The 19,461-nt window shown below is 46.9% G+C and overlaps 1 protein-coding gene across 1 annotated transcript in view; it reads left to right on the top strand.

The window, feature by feature from the left end:
* Positions 1–19,461, top strand: part of grin2db (glutamate ionotropic receptor NMDA type subunit 2D b) — a 121,088-nt gene that overhangs the window by 67,727 nt on the left and 33,900 nt on the right. The window contains exons 12-13 of the mRNA XM_090224934.1: positions 7,275–7,344; positions 7,566–7,683. Coding sequence (XP_090081060.1) covers positions 7,275–7,344; positions 7,566–7,683 — 188 coding nt within the window. The remainder of the gene's footprint in view (positions 1–7,274; positions 7,345–7,565; positions 7,684–19,461) is intronic.

Genomic DNA, 19,461 nt, shown 5'->3' on the forward strand with positions numbered 1-19,461 from the left:
TCTCTATCTCTCTCCCCTATGTGTCTTTTGCCCCTGAAGTGTGTAAATATTCTTTCCCTCTCTCTCTCTCTCTCCACCCATCTCTTTTCTCGTAGTACTGTATAAATCCTTCTCTCTCCACCTCCCATCTCTTTTCTCACAGTACTGTATAAATCCTTCTCTCTCTCCTCCCATCTCTTTTCTCACAGTATTGTATAAATCCTTCTCTCTCTCTCCTCCCATCTCTTTTCTCACAGTACTGTATAAATCCTTCTCTCTCTCCTCCCATCTCTTTTCTCACAGTATTGTATAAATCCTTCTCTCTCTCTCCTCCCATCTCTTTCCTCACAGTACTGTATAAATCCTTCTCTCTCCACCTCCCATCTCTTTTCTCACAGTACTGTATAAATCCTTCTCTCTCTCTCCTCCCATCTCTTTTCTCACAGTACTGTATAAATCCTTCTCACTCTCTCTCTCCTCCCATCTCTTTCCTCACAGTACTGTATAAATCCTTCTCTCTCTCTCTCTCTCTCCTCCCATCTCTTTCATCACAGTACTGTATAAATCCTTCTCTCTCCACCTCCCATCTCTTTTCTCACAGTACTGTATAAATCCTTCTCTCTCTCTCCTCCCATCTCTTTCCTCACAGTAGTGTATAAATCCTTCTCTCTCCACCTTCCATCTCTTTTCTCACAGTACTGTATAAATCCTTCTCACTCTCTCTCTCCTCCCATCTCTTTCCTCACAGTACTGTATAAATCCTTCTCACTCTCTCTCTCCTCCCATCTCTTTCCTCACAGTACTGTATAAATCCTTCTCTCTCTCTCTCTCTCTCCTCCCATCTCTTTCATCACAGTACTGTATAAATCATTCTCTCTCCACCTCCCATCTCTTTTCTCACAGTACTGTATAAATCCTTCTCTCTCCACCTCCCATCTCTTTTCTCACAGTAGTGTATAAATCCTTCTCTCTCCACCTCCCATCTCTTTTCTCACAGTAGTGTATAAATCCTTCTCTCTCCACCTTCCATCTCTTTTCTCACAGTACTGTATAAATCCTTCTCACTCTCTCTCTCCTCCCATCTCTTTCCTCACAGTACTGTATAAATCCTTCTCACTCTCTCTCTCCTCCCATCTCTTTCCTCACAGTACTGTATAAATCCTTCTCTCTCTCTCTCTCTCTCTCCTCCCATCTCTTTCATCACAGTACTGTATAAATCCTTCTCTCTCCACCTCCCATCTCTTTTCTCACAGTACTGTATAAATCCTTCTCACTCTCTCTCTCCTCCCATCTCTTTTCTCACAGTACTGTATAAATCCTTCTCTCTCTCTCCTCCCATCTCTTTTCTCACAGTACTGTATAAATCCTTCTCACTCTCTCTCTCCTCCCATCTCTTTCCTCACAGTACTGTATAAATCCTTCTCTCTCCACCTTCCATCTCTTTCCTCACAGTAGTGTATAAATCCTTCTCTCTCCACCTCCCATCTCTTTTCTCACAGTACTGTATAAATCCTTCTCTCTCTCTCCTCCCATCTCTTTTCTCACAGTACTGTATAAATCCTTCTCACTCTCTCTCTCCTCCCATCTCTTTCCTCACAGTACTGTATAAATCCTTCGCTATGTACAGGTGCAGTAATCTGTGAGCTGCTCTGACAGTTGGTGCTTAAAGCTAGTGAGGGAGATAAGTGTTTCCAGTTTCAGAGATTTTTGTAGTTCGTTCCAGTCATTGGCAGCAGAGAACTGGAAAGAGAGGCGGCCAAAGAAAGAATTGGTTTTGGGGGTGACTAGAGAGATATACCTGCTGGAGCGTGTGCTACAGGTGGGAGATGCTATGGTGACCAGCGAGCTGAGATAAGGGGGGACTTTACCTAGCAGGGTCTTGTAGATGACATGGAGCCAGTGGGTTTTGCGACGAGTATGAAGCGAGGGCCAGCCAACGAGAGCGTACAGGTCGCAATGGTGGGTAGTATATGGGGCTTTGGTGACAAAACGGATTGCACTGTGATAGACTGCATCCAATTTGTTGAGTAGGGTATTGGAGGCTATTTTGTAAATGACATCGCCAAAGTCGAGGATTGGTAGGATGGTCAGTTTTACAAGGGTATGTTTGGCAGCATGAGTGAAGGATGCTTTGTTGCGAAATAGGAAGCCAATTCTAGATTTAACTTTGGATTGGAGATGTTTGATATGGGTCTGGAAGGAGAGTTTACAGTCTAACCAGACACCTAAGTATTTGTAGTTGTCCACGTATTCTAAGTCAGAGCCGTCCAGAGTAGTGATGTTGGACAGGCGGGTAGGTGCAGGTAGCGATCGGTTGAAGAGCATGCATTTAGTTTTACTTGTATTTAAGAGCAATTGGAGGCCACGGAAGGAGAGTTGTATGGCATTGAAGCTTGCCTGGAGGGTTGTTAACACAGTGTCCAAAGAAGCGCCGGAAGTATACAGAATGGTGTCGTCTGCGTAGAGGTGGATCAGAGACTCACCAGCAGCAAGAGCGACCTCATTGATGTATACAGAGAAGAGAGTCGGTCCAAGAATTGAACCCTGTGGCACCCCCATAGAGACTGCCAGAGGTCCGGACAACAGACCCTCCGATTTGACACACTGAACTCTATCAGAGAAGTAGTTGGTGAACCAGGCGAGGCAATCATTTGAGAAACCAAGGCTGTTGAGTCTGCCGATGAGGATGTGGTGATTGACAGAGTCGAAAGCCTTGGCCAGATCAATGAATACGGCTGCACAGTAATGTTTCTTATCGATGGCGGTTAAGATATCGTTTAGGACCTTGAGCGTGGCTGAGGTGCACCCATGACCAGCTCTGAAACCAGATTGCATAGCAGAGAAGGTATGGTGAGATTCGAAATGGTCGGTAATCTGTTTGTTGACTTGGCTTTCGAAGACCTTAGAAAGGCATGGTAGGATAGATATAGGTCTGTAGCAGTTTGGGTCAAGAGTGTCCCCCCCCTTTGAAGAGGGGGATGACCGCAGCTGCTTTCCAATCTTTGGGAATCTCAGATGACACGAAAGAGAGGTTGAACAGGCTAGTAATAGGGGTGGCAACAATTTCGGCAGATAATTTTGGAAAGAAAGGGTCCAGATTGTCTAGCCCTGCTGATTTGTAGGGGTCCAGATTTTGCAGCTCTTTCAGAACATCAGCTGAATGGATTTGGGAGAAGGAGAAATGGGGAAGGCTTGGGCGAGTTGCTGTTGGGGGTGCAGTGCTGTTTACAGGGGTAGGAGTAGCCAGGTGGAAAGCATGGCCAGCAGTAGAAAAATGCTTATTGAAATTTTCAATTATGGTGGATTTATCAGTGGTGACAGTGTTTCCTATCTTCAGTGCAGTGGGCAGCTGGGAGGAGGTGTTCTTATTCTCCATGGACTTTACAGTGTCCCAGAACTTTTTTGAGTTAGTGTTGCAAGAAGCAAATTTCTGCTTGAAAAAGCTAGCCTTGGCTTTTCTAACTGCCTGTGTATAATGGTTTCTAGCTTCCCTGAACAGCTGCATATCACGGGGGCTGTTCGATGCTAATGCAGAACGCCATAGGATGTTTTTGTGTTGGTTAAGGGCAGTCAGGTCTGGGGAGAACCAAGGGCTATATCTGTTCCTGGTTCTAAATTTCTTGAATGGGGCATGTTTATTTAAGATGGTTAGGAAGGCATTTTAAAAAAATATCCAGGCATCCTCTACTGACGGGATGAGGTCAATATCCTTCCAGGATACCCCGGCCAGGTCGATTAGAAAGGCCTGCTCGATGAAGTGTTTCAGGGAGCGTTTTACAGTGATGAGAGAAGGTCGTTTGACCGCTGACCCATTACGGATGCAGGCAATGAGGCAGTGATCGCTGAGATCTTGGTTGAAGACAGCAGAGGTGTATTTAGAGGGGAAGTTGGTTAGGATGATATCTATGAGGGTGCCCGTGTTTAAGGCTTTGGGGAGGTACCTGGTAGGTTCATTGATAATTTGTGTGAGATTGAGGGCATCAAGTTTAGATTGTAGGATGGCTGGGGTGTTAAGCATGTTCCAGTTTAGGTCGCCTAGCAGCACGAGCTCTGAAGATAGATGGGGGGCAATCAGTTCACATATGGTGTCCAGAGCACAGCTGGGGGCAGAGGGTGGTCTATAGCAGGCGGCAACGGTGAGAGACTTGTTTTTAGAGAGGTGGATTTTTAAAAGTAGAAGTTCAAATTGTTTGGGTACAGACCTGGATAGTAGGACAGAACTCTGCAGGCTCTTTGCAGTAGATTGCAACACCGCCCCCTTTGGCAGTTCTATCTTGTCTGAAAATGTTGTAGTTTGGAATTAAAATGTCTGAATTTTTGGTGGTCTTCCTAAGCCAGGATTCAGACACAGCTAGAACATCCGGGTTGGCAGAGTGTGCTAAAGCAGTGAATAGAACAAACTTAGGGAGGAGGCTTCTAATGTTAACATGCATGAAACCAAGGCTATTACGGTTACAGAAGTCGTCAAAAGAGAGCGCCTGGGGAATAGGAGTGGAGCTAGGCACTGCAGGGCCTGGATTCACCTCTACATCGCCAGAGGAACATAGGAGGAGTAGAATAAGGGTGCGGCTAAAAGCAATAAGAATTGGTCGTCTAGAACGTCTGGAACAGAGAGTAAAAGGAGGTTTCTGGGGGCGATAAAATAGCATCAAGGTATAATGTACAGACAAAGGTAAGGTAGGATGTGAATACAGTGGAGGTAAACCTAGGTATTGAGTGATGACGAGAGAGATATTGTCTCTAGAAACATCATTGAAACCAGGAGATGTCATTGCATGTGTGGGTGGTGGAACTAATAGGTTGGATAAGGTATAGTGAACAGGACTAGAGGCTCTACAGTGAAATAAGCCAATAAACACTAACCAGAACAGCAATGGACAAGACATTAAGGAGAGGCATGCTTAGTCGAGTGATCAAAAGGGTCCAGTGAGTGGAGAGGTTGGTTGAGGGTCACGGCGATTTAGACAGCTAGCCAGGCCATCGGTAGCAAGCTAGCATAGGATGGAGGTATGTTGTTAGCCACCTCTTGCGTTCGGTCAGTAGATTAGTGGGGTTCCGTGTGGTAGAGGGGATTAATCCAAATCACACAACAACAACAAAAATAAGAACAATATATATAGTTATAGAGGCCCGAGAAGAAAACATAATAATAATAAAAATAAATAAATTGTCCGATTGTCTATTCAGATAGCAGCTGGTAAGACAGCTAACGGTTAGCGGGCCGCAGATGGGCGTTCAGGTAACGTCGCAACGGAGGAGCCAGCCGGATCTCCTTCAGGTAGATAACATCGGCAGTCCAGTTGTGAAGGCCCGGTGGGGCTCCGCGTAGGCAGTAAAACGGGTCCGGATAGGTGACTGCAGCCCAGGAGTGAATGATGGAACTCAGGAGTGATTGACGGAGCTGACTAGCACCGGAATAATTGATGTTTGCTCCGGAATCGACGAAAGCCGATTGTCACACGGATAGCAGCTAGCTAGCTGTGAGATCCGGGTATGAATGTCCAGAGAGCAGTTGAAATCCAGGGACATGGAGAGAAAAATTGGTCCGGTATGTTCCGTTCCGAGCCGCGCTGCGCCGTACAAAACTGGCGATAGATTTTCGATAGATTTTCGAGCTAAAGGATAGCTGATGACCACAAACTGTGGTTAGCTGAATACTAACGATTTGCCAGTAAAGAAGCTAACTAGCTTCTGATTAGCTTCTGGATTAGCTTCTGGGCTAGCTCCTGGCTAGCTTCTGGCTAGTTTCTGGCTAGCTTCTTGGAGTTTCTGGCTAGCTTCTTGGAGGATTACAGATCTAGGTAAATAATACTTTTTTATAAATATAAATTGGTGAGGCGGGTTGCAGGAGAGTGTTTTGAAGATGAGTTGATGGAAAATAAAAATAAAATGTATGTGAAAAAAGTTGTAAATATATATATATATACAGGACACGACAAGGACAAAAGACGTCTGAACTGCTATGCGATCTTGGAGTTCAAGATACTGTATAAATCCTTCTCTCTCCACCTTCCATCTCTTTCCTCACAGTAGTGTATAAATCCTTCACTCTCTCTCCTCCCATCTCTTTTCTCACAGTATTGTATAAATCCTTCTCTCTCTCTCCTCCCATCTCTTTCCTCACAGTACTGTATAAATCCTTCTCTCTCTCTCCTCCCATCTCTTTCCTCACAGTACTGTATAAATCCTTCTCTCTCCACCTCCCATCTCTTTTCTCACAGTATTGTATAAATCCTTCTCTCTCCACCTCCCATCTCTTTTCTCACAGTACTGTATAAATCCTTCTCTCTCTCTCCTCCCATCTCTTTTCTCACAGTACTGTATAAATCCTTCTCTCTCTCTCCTCCCATCTCTTTTCTCACAGTATTGTATAAATCCTTCTCTCTCCACCTTCCATCTCTTTCCTCACAGTACTGTATAAATCCTTCTCTCTCTCTCTCCACCTTCCATCTCTTTCCTCACAGTACTGTATAAATCCTTCTCTCTCCACCTTCCATCTCTTTCCTCACAGTATTGTATAAATCCTTCTCTCTCCACCTTCCATCTCTTTCCTCACAGTACTGTATAAATCCTTCTCTCCCCACCTTCCATCTCTTTCCTCACAGTATTGTATAAATCCTTCTCTCTCCACATTCCATCTCTTTCCTCACAGTACTGTCTAAATTATTCTCTCTCTCTCCTCCCATCTCTTTTCTCACAGTACTGTATAAATCCTTCTCTCTCTCTCCTCCCATCTCTTTCCTCACAGTTCTGTATAAATCCTTCTCTCTCTCTCCACCTTCCATCTCTTTCCTCACAGTTCTGTATAAATCCTTCTCTCTCTCCTCCCATCTCTTTTCTCACAGTACTGTATAAATCCTTCTCTCTCCACCTTCCATCTCTTTCCTCACAGTTCTGTATAAATCCTTCTCTCTCTCTCCTCCCATCTCTTTCCTCACAGTTCTGTATAAATCCTTCTCTCTCCACCTTCCATCTCTTTCCTCACAGTTCTGTATAAATCCTTCTCTCTCTCTCCTCCCATCTCTTTCCTCACAGTTCTGTATAAATCCTTCTCTCTCTCTCCTCCCATCTCTTTTCTCACAGTACTGTATAAATCCTTCTCTCTCCACCTTCCATCCCCTTTCTCTTTCACTTTCTTTACTTTTCACTCTCTTTAGCACTCTCTCCCTTTCTCTCTTCTCCCTCTCTCTCGTTCTAACTTCAGATCTCTCTCACTCTCTCAACTCTTGCCTTTCTCTTTCTCTACTCCATCCCCCTGTTCTATAAACTCTTTAACTCCCCCGCTCTCTCTACAGGAAGTTGGATGCCTTTATCTACGATGCAGCTGTGTTGAACTACATGGCCAGGAAAGACGAGGGTTGTAAGGTGATGACCAGACAAGTTTGACTTTATGTATTCTATCTATTTACTCCTTTATTGTGTTTTATTGTCAGCTAGATAGCGGATTGCTGTCACTTTGTGAAAATTGCATTTGTGAAAATAGCAATACAAAATGTGATGTATTGCTTGGTTGATTGGTTGGGTGAGTGAGTGATTGAGTGAGTAGTTGCTTGCTTGATTGATTGATTGATGTTTGCTTGTCAAAGGTGATGACCATAGGCTCTGGGAAGGTATTTGCCACCACAGGCTACGGTATCGCCCTGCACAAGAACTCCCGCTGGAAACGCCCCCTCGACCTGGCCCTGCTGCAGCTGGTGGGAGACGGTGAGGACAGGGGAGGAGGGGAGGAGGAAAGAGGGAGGGAGATGGTGAGGAAAAGGGAGGATGGGAGGAGAAAGGAGGGAGGGAAACGTCGAGGACAAGGGAGGGAGGAGGAAGGAGGGAAACGGCGAGGACAAGGTAGGATGAGAGGAGGAAGGAGGGAGGGAGACGGTGAGGACAGGGAAGGAGGAGAGGAGGAAGGAGGGTGTGAGATGGGGAGGATAAGGGAGGACGGGAGGAGGAAGGGAGACGGTGAGGACAGGGAAGGAGGGGAGGAGGAAGGTGGGCGTGAGATGGGGAGGATAAGGGAGGACGGGAGGAGGAAGAGAGACGGTGAGGACAGGGGAGGAGGGGAGGAGGAAGGAGGGTGTGAGATGGGGAGGATAAGGGAGGACGGGAGGAGGAAGGGAGACGGTGAGGACAGGGGAGGAGGAAGGGGAAGGATGTAGAGAGTGAGGGGAGACTTGGGGAAGGTCTAAGGTGTGGTGGGGTAAAAAGGAGAGGGGAGGAGAAAGGGGAAGATTGAGGTCAAAGGGTAAGGCAAGACGCTCCCTACACCTACCCCTTGGTCCTAACCATTTGATGTTTGCAGATCTGTAAGGTCTGGATAGGTATCAGCAGTTCTGTGTTAGAGCTTCCACCATATTGCTTCCACCTTACAGATCTGCAAATACTGGAGGGTTAGGGCCAAGGGAAAGGGGGAGGGAATGAATTGGGACTGGCTGAGGGAATATGGTGGGGTACTGAGATGGTGATGACTTGTTGGGTCATGATGGGAACGGGGGCAAATGCTATGCTGAGATGAACTGGGGATCATAGGAGTGAGGGACCCTGAACAGGGCATGAGGCCTGAGGAATGAGGGATCTTGGACAGGGATTGAGGCCTGAGGAATGAGGGGTCTTGAACAGGGAATGAGGCCTGAGGAATGAGAAATGAGGGATCTTGAACAGGGAATGAGGCCTGAGGAATGAGGAATGAGGGATCTTGAACAGGGAATGAGGCCTGAGGAATTAGGGATCTTGAGCAGGGGATGAGGCCTGAGGAATGAGGAATGAGGGATCTTGAACAGGGAATGAGGCCTGAGGAATGAGGGATCTTGAACAGGGAATGAGGCCTGAGGAATGAGGGATCTTGAACAGGGAATGAGGCCTGAGGAATGAGGGATCTTGAACAGGGAATGAGGCCTGAGGAATGAGGGATCTTGAACAGGGGATGAGGCCGGAGGAATGAGGGATCTTGAACAGGGAATGAGGCCTGAGGAATGAGGGATCTTGAACAGGGAATGAGGCCTGAGGAATGAGGGATATTGAACAGGGAATTAGGCCTGAGGAATGAGGAATGAGGGATCTTGAACAGGGAATGAGGCCTGAGGAATGAGGGATCTTGAACAGAGGATGAGGCCTGATGAATGAGGGATGTTGAACAGAGGATAAGGCCTGAGGAATGAGGGATGTTGAACAGGGAATGAGGCCTGCGGAAAAAGGGATCTTGAACAGAGGATGAGGCCTGATGAATGAGGGATGTTGAACAGAGGATAAGGCCTGAGGAATGAGGGATCTTGAACAGAGGATGAGGCCTGATGAATGAGGGATGTTGAACAGGGGATAAGGCCTGATGAATGAGGGATGTTGAACAGGGGATAAGGCCTGATGAATGAGGGATGTTGAACAGGGGATAAGGTCTGATGAATGAGGGATGTTGAACAGGGGATAAGGCCTGATGAATGAGGGATGTTGAACAGCGGATGAGGAATGAGGAATGTTGAACAGGGGATAAGGCCTGATGAATGAGGGATGTTGAACAGGGGATGAGGCCTGATGAATGAGGGATGTTGAACAGGGGATGAGGCCTGAGGAATGAGGGATCTTGAACAGGGAATGAGGCCTGAGGAATGAGGGATCTTGAACAGGGAATGAGGCCTGAGGAATGAGGGATCTTGAACAGGGAATGAGGCCTGAGGAATGAGGGATCTTGAACAGGGGATGAGGCCGGAGGAATGAGGGATCTTGAACAGGGAATGAGGCCTGAGGAATGAGGGATCTTGAACAGGGAATGAGGCCTGAGGAATGAGGGATATTGAACAGGGAATTAGGCCTGAGGAATGAGGAATGAGGGATCTTGAACAGGGAATGAGGCCTGAGGAATGAGGGATCTTGAACAGAGGATGAGGCCTGATGAATGAGGGATGTTGAACAGAGGATAAGGCCTGAGGAATGAGGGATGTTGAACAGGGAATGAGGCCTGCGGAAAAAGGGATCTTGAACAGGGGATAAAGCCTGAGGAATGAGGGATGTTGAACAGGGGATGAGGCCTGATGAATGAGGGATGTTGAACAGGGGATGAGGCCTGATGAATGAGGGATGTTGAACAGGGGATAAGACCTGAGGAATGAGGGATGTTGAACAGGGGATAAGGCCTGATGAATGAGGGATGTTGAACAGGGGATGAGGCCTGATGAATGAGGGATGTTGAACAGGGGATAAGGCCTGATGAATGAGGGATGTTGAACAGGGTATAAGGCCTGATGAATGAGGGATGTTGAAGAGGGGATAAGGCCTGATGAATGAGGGATGTTGAACAGGGGATAAGGCCTGATGAATGAGGGATGTTGAACAGTGGATAAGGCCTGTTGAATGAGGGATGTTGAACAGGGGATAAGGCCTGATGAATGAGGGATGTTGAACATGGGATAAGGCCTGATGAATGAGGGATGTTGAACAGGGGATAAGGCCTGAGGAATGAGTGATGTTGAACAGGGGATAAGGCCTGATGAATGAAGGATGTTGAACAGGGGATAAGGCCTGAGGAATGAGTGATGTTGAACAGGGGATAAGCCCTGAGGAATGAGGGATGTTGAACAGGGGATAAGGCCTGATGAATGAGGGATGTTGAACAGGGGATAAGGCCTGAGGAATGAGGGATGTTGAACAGGGGATAAGGCCTGAGGAATGAGGGATGTTGAACAGGGGATAAGACCTGAGGAATGAGGGATGTTAAACAGGGGATAAGGCCTGAGGAATGAGGGATGTTGAACAGGGGATAAGACCTGAGGAATGAGGGATGTTGAACAGGGGATAAGACCTGAGGAATGAGGGATGTTGAACAGGGGATAAGACCTGAGGAATGAGGGATGTTGAACAGGGGATAAGGCCTGAGGAATGAGGGATGTTGAACAGGGGATAAGGCCTGATGAACGAGGGATGTTGAACAGGGGATAAGGCCTGAGGAATGAGGGATGTTGAACAGGGGATAAGGCCTGATGAATGAGGGATGTTGAACAGGGTATAAGGCCTGATGAATGAGGGATGTTGAACAGGGGATAAGGCCTGATGAATGAGGGATGTTGAACAGGGGATAAGGTCTGATGAATGAGGGATGTTGAACAGGGGATAAGGCCTGATGAATGAGGGATGTTGAACAGCGGATGAGGAATGAGGAATGTTGAACAGGGGATAAGGCATGATGAATGAGGGATGTTGAACAGGGGATGAGGCCTGATGAATGAGGGATGTTGAACAGGGGATGAGGCCTGAGGAATGAGGGATCTTGAACAGGGAATGAGGCCTGAGGAATGAGGGATCTTGAACAGGGAATGAGGCCTGAGGAATGAGGGATCTTGAACAGGGAATGAGGCCTGAGGAATGAGGGATCTTGAACAGGGGATGAGGCCGGAGGAATGAGGGATCTTGAACAGGGAATGAGGCCTGAGGAATGAGGGATCTTGAACAGGGAATGAGGCCTGAGGAATGAGGGATATTGAACAGGGAATTAGGCCTGAGGAATGAGGAATGAGGGATCTTGAACAGGGAATGAGGCCTGAGGAATGAGGGATCTTGAACAGGGAATGAGGCCTGCGGAAAAAGGGATCTTGAACAGGGGATAAAGCCTGAGGAATGAGGGATGTTGAACAGGGGATGAGGCCTGATGAATGAGGGATGTTGAACAGGGGATGAGGCCTGATGAATGAGGGATGTTGAACAGGGGATAAGACCTGAGGAATGAGGGATGTTGAACAGGGGATAAGGCCTGATGAATGAGGGATGTTGAACAGGGGATGAGGCCTGATGAATGAGGGATGTTGAACAGGGGATAAGGCCTGATGAATGAGGGATGTTGAACAGGGTATAAGGCCTGATGAATGAGGGATGTTGAAGAGGGGATAAGGCCTGATGAATGAGGGATGTTGAACAGGGGATAAGGCCTGATGAATGAGGGATGTTGAACAGTGGATAAGGCCTGTTGAATGAGGGATGTTGAACAGGGGATAAGGCCTGATGAATGAGGGATGTTGAACAGGGGATAAGGCCTGATGAATGAGGGATGTTGAACAGGGGATAAGGCCTGAGGAATGAGTGATGTTGAACAGGGGATAAGGCCTGATGAATGAAGGATGTTGAACAGGGGATAAGGCCTGAGGAATGAGTGATGTTGAACAGGGGATAAGCCCTGAGGAATGAGGGATGTTGAACAGGGGATAAGGCCTGATGAATGAGGGATGTTGAACAGGGGATAAGGCCTGAGGAATGAGGGATGTTGAACAGGGGATAAGGCCTGATGAACGAGGGATGTTGAACAGGGGATAAGGCCTGAGGAATGAGGGATGTTGAACAGGGGATAAGGCCTGATGAATGAGGGATGTTGAACAGGGGATAAGGCCTGATGAATGAGGGATGTTGAACAGGGGATAAGGCCTGATGAATGAGGGATGTTGAACAGGGGATAAGGTCTGATGAATGAGGGATGTTGAACAGGGGATAAGGCCTGATGAATGAGGGATGTTGAACAGGGGATGAGGCCTGATGAATGAGGGATGTTGAACAGGGGATGAGGCCTGAGGAATGAGGGATCTTGAACAGGGAATGAGGCCTGAGGAATGAGGGATCTTGAACAGGGAATGAGGCCTGAGGAATGAGGGATCTTGAACAGGGAATGAGGCCTGAGGAATGAGGGATCTTGAACAGGGGATGAGGCCGGAGGAATGAGGGATCTTGAACAGGGAATGAGGCCTGAGGAATGAGGGATCTTGAACAGGGAATGAGGCCTGAGGAATGAGGGATATTGAACAGGGAATTAGGCCTGAGGAATGAGGAATGAGGGATCTTGAACAGGGAATGAGGCCTGAGGAATGAGGGATCTTGAACAGAGGATGAGGCCTGATGAATGAGGGATGTTGAACAGAGGATAAGGCCTGAGGAATGAGGGATGTTGAACAGGGAATGAGGCCTGCGGAAAAAGGGATCTTGAACAGGGGATAAAGCCTGAGGAATGAGGGATGTTGAACAGGGGATGAGGCCTGATGAATGAGGGATGTTGAACAGGGGATGAGGCCTGATGAATGAGGGATGTTGAACAGGGGATAAGACCTGAGGAATGAGGGATGTTGAACAGGGGATAAGGCCTGATTAATGAGGGATGTTGAACAGGGGATGAGGCCTGATGAATGAGGGATGTTGAACAGGGGATAAGGCCTGATGAATGAGGGATGTTGAACAGGGTATAAGGCCTGATGAATGAGGGATGTTGAAGAGGGGATAAGGCCTGATGAATGAGGGATGTTGAACAGGGGATAAGGCCTGATGAATGAGGGATGTTGAACAGTGGATAAGGCCTGTTGAATGAGGGATGTTGAACAGGGGATAAGGCCTGATGAATGAGGGATGTTGAACAGGGGATAAGGCCTGATGAATGAGGGATGTTGAACAGGGGATAAGGCCTGAGGAATGAGTGATGTTGAACAGGGGATAAGGCCTGATGAATGAGGGATGTTGAACAGGGGATAAGGCCTGAGGAATGAGTGATGTTGAACAGGGGATAAGGCCTGATGAACGAGGGATGTTGAACAGTGGATAAGGCCTGTTGAATGAGGGATGTTGAACAGGGGATAAGGCCTGATGAATGAGGGATGTTGAACAGGGGATAAGGCCTGATGAATGAGGGATGTTGAACAGGGGATAAGGCCTGAGGAATGAGTGATGTTGAACAGGGGATAAGGCCTGATGAATGAGGGATGTTGAACAGGGGATAAGGCCTGAGGAATGAGTGATGTTGAACAGGGGATAACCCCTTAGGAATGAGGGATGTTGAACAGGGGATAAGGCCTGATGAATGAGGGATGTTGAACAGGGGATAAGGCCTGAGGAATGAGGGATGTTGAACAGGGGATAAGGCCTGATGAACGAGGGATGTTGAACAGGGGATAAGGCCTGAGGAATGAGGGATGTTGAACAGGGGATAAGACCTGAGTAATGAGGGATGTTGAACAGGGGATAAGGCCTGATGAATGAGGGATGTTGAACAGGGGATAAGGCCTGATGAATGAGGGATGTTGAACAGGGGATAAGGCCTGAGGAATGAGGGATGTTGAACAGGGGATAAGGCCTGAGGAATGAGGGATGTTGAACAGGGGATAAGACCTGAGGAATGAGGGATGTTAAACAGGGGATAAGGCCTGAGGAATGAGGGATGTTGAACAGGGGATAAGACCTGAGGAATGAGGGATGTTGAACAGGGGATAAGACCTGAGGAATGAGGGATGTTGAACAGGGGATAAGACCTGAGGAATGAGGGATGTTGAACAGGGTATAAGGCCTGAGGAATGAGGGATGCTGTACTATGGCTTTCAGGCATTAGTAGCAGCACTTTACTATTCTTGAGAATCTCTTTTTATATACCTTCCTCTCTTCCTCCTCTCTCCCTTTTCTCTCTGTCTTCCATCTGATGAAAGGAAATATTTAGTTTGTGTGCGTCAGTGTTGTTTTTAGGGATCATCACAACTTGTGACAGTTTTATAGTCATTACAGATAAGCTGAGGACCAGAGAGAGAGACGGAGAGGCACAAAGAGGCAGAGGGAGAGAAGGACAGAAATGGACTACAAGAAATAATGGATGAAACAGACAGACTGACTAAAACTCAAGGAATAGTAGAGACACATATAGACATTTCAGTAGAAATAGAGATGACAGTGAGCCAGATAATTCAATAATTGAATTCTGATAGGGTGTTATTATAGCACTATGTTTGTCCATTGTCCATTTCCAAGTCGGGGATTAGAGAGAAAGAGATTTAGCCTGTAATAGTGAGAAAGGCTGTTTTTAGCAGAGGCTGTCAAAACACTAATGCTTAATTGTCATTTTTACAGTCTACACACACACACACACACACACACACACACACACACACACACACACCCACACACACACACACACACACACACACACACACCCACACACACACACACACACACACTGTATTGTCTCAATAGGATGCTCCTTGTTTGGCTTGACTCGTTGTTTAATCGTCTTTGCTCGTGGCGTGGCGGACAAAGCCCTTTAGCTGCCTACACACTGATAAAGTCAATGAAACAAGATCCTGGGTAAGAGTTAAACACCCGGACCACGTGGGAAACACTCTATGCATGGGAAACGGAGCGTTCAGATGTGCACTCACAGGTTGTATTTGTTGTTGCTTTTATTTATGTTATTTGTTGCGTTTAGCACGCCCTTGCTCTTACGTCTGTGTACCCCAGGCTGAACAATGGTGCAGTATGGTGGAGGGCTCTAGTAACAGCAGCTGTTAAGTGAGGATGGATCTGGTAATAGGAAGGTATTATACTGTATGTGGGGATTACTAAAGAAAAGGATTCATTCCTAGAGGATAGGAGATGTTTCTCACATTCACATTTCCTTAAGGGCCGCTTCTCAACATCCATTCTGACATCCTCTTCTATTCCATTATTCCGTTATTCCTCTTATGTCAGTTTATATTATGTCATGTTGTTATATCTTGTCATAAGAGACACTGACCGATGATTTGATGAACTGTAATAGTTGTGTCGTTACACACTGCCTCATGTGAGATCTATAGCATCTATCACCATTTTCTCTGGATAATGGTTGCACAATGTGTGACTCTGAGATCTTATTGATCTCTCCACAACCAGCACCTCTGCAGTGCACAAAGGTTTCCTTTCTCCTTTTGAGATCTAAAGTAGTTTGCATAGGGTTTGATACAAGCAGTAGTTTGTATATGATTTGAGAAGCAGTTGGTTGTTTTGTCTAGGGCTTGATAGAAACATGGGATTATATATACTTTGTCGCCCAGGCAGCTACCATGTACTCACACGTCTGTGGACATGTCTGGCAGGATGTCATGGGTGGCTGTTTGACAGAATTGGCCCTACCCTCTACTGCCCATGTTTTCCCTAAAATCGCCTTGCTGGAACATGCCAGCTGTGTGGTGGCAACGCCAGCTTTACCTGACCTCACCTGCCAAGTAGGTCAGAGGTGTTGTGTGGATTTGACACACCTGCCAGAGGGAGAGAGAGAGAGAGACAGAGAGAGAGAGAGAGAAAGAGAGAGAGAGAGGGGGAGAGCGAGAGAGAGAGAGAGAGAGAGAGAGAGAGAGAGAGCGAGAGAGAGAGAGAGAGAGAGAGAGAAAAGCACAGTCAAGTGGAGAGAAAGCCCCAGGGATGAGACAGAGCTCTTGTGAGTGTGTGTGTATGTGTGTATGCTTTTCCTATTCTGTGTAAGTGTGTTTCAATATGGCAGTTATCCATATCAATTTGTCATTGGTGAAGGTCAAGACTGAAGAGACACTCAAAGTCAAGTGGAAAAAAGGCACAGAAAGTGCACTGGAGTGTTTTTTTCTAAAGATTCTCATCTCCTCTTTGAGAAGGCAGCTTTATACAGGTACCTCAGTCTGTTGTTGCGTTCCAATATGCCCTGGTCCATCTGTTACTGTAGCTGTGGAGTCTGGCTAAACGGCTAATGATGTTCAACAGAAGTCCCATTAGTCAAATCACACGGCTGACTGGGCCGGCATGATTTAAGCAACAACAGCATAGGAGGTAGTAGAGAGGTCAGTAGTATAGCAGGGTTTGGGTCATTGCCATTTCAATTTAGTCAGACAATAAATACTATGAGGACTTTTCAACCCCATGGCTTGAATTTCAATTCATATCCCGAAGTGATGCAATTAAAATAAACTTGGCACTATAACCCTGGACAGTAGTAGTAGTATCAGTAGTGTTATAATGTTGACACTATATAAATAATTACATTGAATATTGTACGTACCTGCAGTTTAGTATGATTACTATTCATGTGTTCATGGTTATTATTGGCATTAGCCTTGACCGTGACTTTTCCCCTCTGATGATCACCCAGAGTTGTACCTGTTCAATGTGACTCTACCACAGGTTGAGTGCGCTGTATCACTTCTCTGTATTTGTACTGTTTGTACATGGTTATACACCTTTTATTTCTTAGGTTGAAAGTAAAGGAAAGTAATATTGAATTGCTTGTGGGCATTCCTTGTCAAGTTACCACATATTTTTGGCGACAAGGATAAAAGTTGATTAGCATGTACAGGACCATGTGCTAGGAAACAGTGGAGGTAGTTAGCTAGCTTAATGCATGAGAGCAGCCTCTGCTGGAGAGCAACGTCAACGGTGACAATCAGCAGGAAATGGAAATCGCTAACAAGGATCAAGGACAAGTTGCCGTTATAATGGCAATTTTTGGGACTATCACTGAGTTTGTGGAAGAGAACGAGGACAGAATACGTGGAAAGGTTGGGACACTTTTTCTAGGGAAATTACAGATGAGGCTAAACAGGGCTCTATTCTCTTGAGTGTGTGTGGGGCTTAAACCTACAAGCTAATGAGGAATTTGGCTACACCACAGAGACCAAGAGAAATTCCTTTTGTGGATCTAGTTGCTCTTGTTCAGACTCACCACAACTCAAAGCCTTCAGTGATTTTTCCGATGTTCAAATTGAACTGCCATTTTTGGGAAAACAGGTCAGTCAGTCTGTTGCTAACTTTGTTGCTGAATTACGTGTGCTCTCTGAACATTGTGAGTTTGGGGCTAAGGGGAAGGGGAAAAGCAGTGGAATGTGTCAGATTTGGGGGAACACATTATGCAAACAACTGTAAGTTCAAGGATACTGTCTGTCACAGTTCCAACAAAAAGGGACATTTAGTTAAAAAATGCAGGGGTCCTAGGTGAGGGTGGGCAGACTGGGCAGGGCAAGTTCACAGCAAGGAAGCTGCAGTCAGCAGCACACCACCTAGATAGCATAGAGGAGGAGTATTGTTCCTACAACATGTTTACTGTGAGTGAGCCGCACGCAGAGCCTATCTATTCTACAGTGGAGGTAGATGGAAAGCAAATGAGGATTGAGGTTGACACGGGGCCTCTGCCTCTGTTATCAGTGAGGAGACCTACAAACAAATGTGGGGCTCAAAACAGGCTTCTACCCTCACACCAGCTTCAGCCCTCACACCGGCTTCAGCCCTCACACCGGCTTCAGCCCTCACACCGGCTTCAGCCCTCACACCGGCAGGGATCAGACTGTGTACGTACACCGGGGAGACCATACCATTACTGGGGCTCTGGAGGTGGACATTGCATACAACAGCCAGGAGGTGAGAGCACGGCTCCTGGTGGTGAAATGGAATGGGACTAGTTTACCAGGGCGTGACTGGCTCACCAAAATACAACTGAACTGGGGTGAGATTAAACACACAAAAGTGACTGAGGATGTCATTCAAAAGTACCTTGAGATTTTCAAAGAGGGCACTGCAGTTAAGATGTTCTTGGATCCTCAGGCCGAGGCTCGCTTTTTCAAATCCAGGACAGTGCCTTACGCCATGAAAAAGAGAGTCGAGGATGAGTTGGAGCGGCTGCAGGAAACATAACATCATTACTCCCATTCAGTTCTCCCGCTGGGCAGCTCCAATCATTCCCTTTCTGAGGGTGTTGGCACGGTGCGTATATGTGGAGACTCCAAACTCACCATCAACAGGGCCTCCAAGCTGGATGCTTAGGACCTGTTCGCGACACTTGCTGGAGGCAAAATGTTCTCAAAGCTTGACATGAGTCACGCCTACCAACAGCTCCTCCTGGACGAGGACTCAAAAGAGTATGTCAAAGTCAACATGTTCAGGTACAACTGCTTGGTTTTCGAGTGGCGTCCAGTCCAGCCATTTTCCAGAGGACAATGAGGGGATCATGAGGGGATCCCTCATGTAGCAGTGTACCTGGACGACATCCTGGTTACAGGATGCACTTGCTGCGCCTGAAGCGTAGCAAGTGCACATTCCAAGCACAGAGTGTGACATACCTAGGTCACAAGATCACATCTCAGGGTCTGTGTGCTGTGGATGACAAAGTCAGGGGAATCAAGGATGCTCCAAATCCCAAGAATATGTCCAAGCTCAGGTCGTTCCTGGACATGGTCAACTACTATGGTAAGTTCCTCTCCGAGCTGTCAACAGTGTTGGCTCCACTTTATCAGCTGCTCCACAAAGACTGTAAATGGAAGAGGGGAGCTACGCAAGAGGAAGCTTTCCAGGAAGTGAAAGCACTACTAAAATCAGCACAACTGCTGGTTCATTTTGACCATGTGACGCCTCGCCCTATGGCGTCGGGGCAGTACTCTGTCATCAGATGGAGGACGGGTCAGAGAAACCCATTGGATTCGCATCATGCAAGCTAACGAGTGCTGAGAAGGGTTATTCACAGTTAGACAAGGACGGCCATAGTTTTTGCTGTGAAACGCTTTCATCAGTACCATCTATGATCGTCATTTCACCATATGCACTGAACACCAACCACGGATGAGCCTTTTCAGTGAATCAAAATACATTCCTCCCATGGCTTCAGCAGGATACAGCGCTGTGCCCTCACACTGTCAGCTTACCAGTACACTATAGTGTACAGAGCGGGGAAGGACAATGCAAACGCAGACGCGCTCAGCCGTCTCTCGCTACCAGGTT

This window comes from Oncorhynchus mykiss, chromosome 3 (genome assembly GCF_057628025.1).
Source record: "Oncorhynchus mykiss isolate SJ-2025 chromosome 3, ASM5762802v1, whole genome shotgun sequence".
Lineage (NCBI taxonomy): Eukaryota > Metazoa > Chordata > Actinopteri > Salmoniformes > Salmonidae > Oncorhynchus > Oncorhynchus mykiss.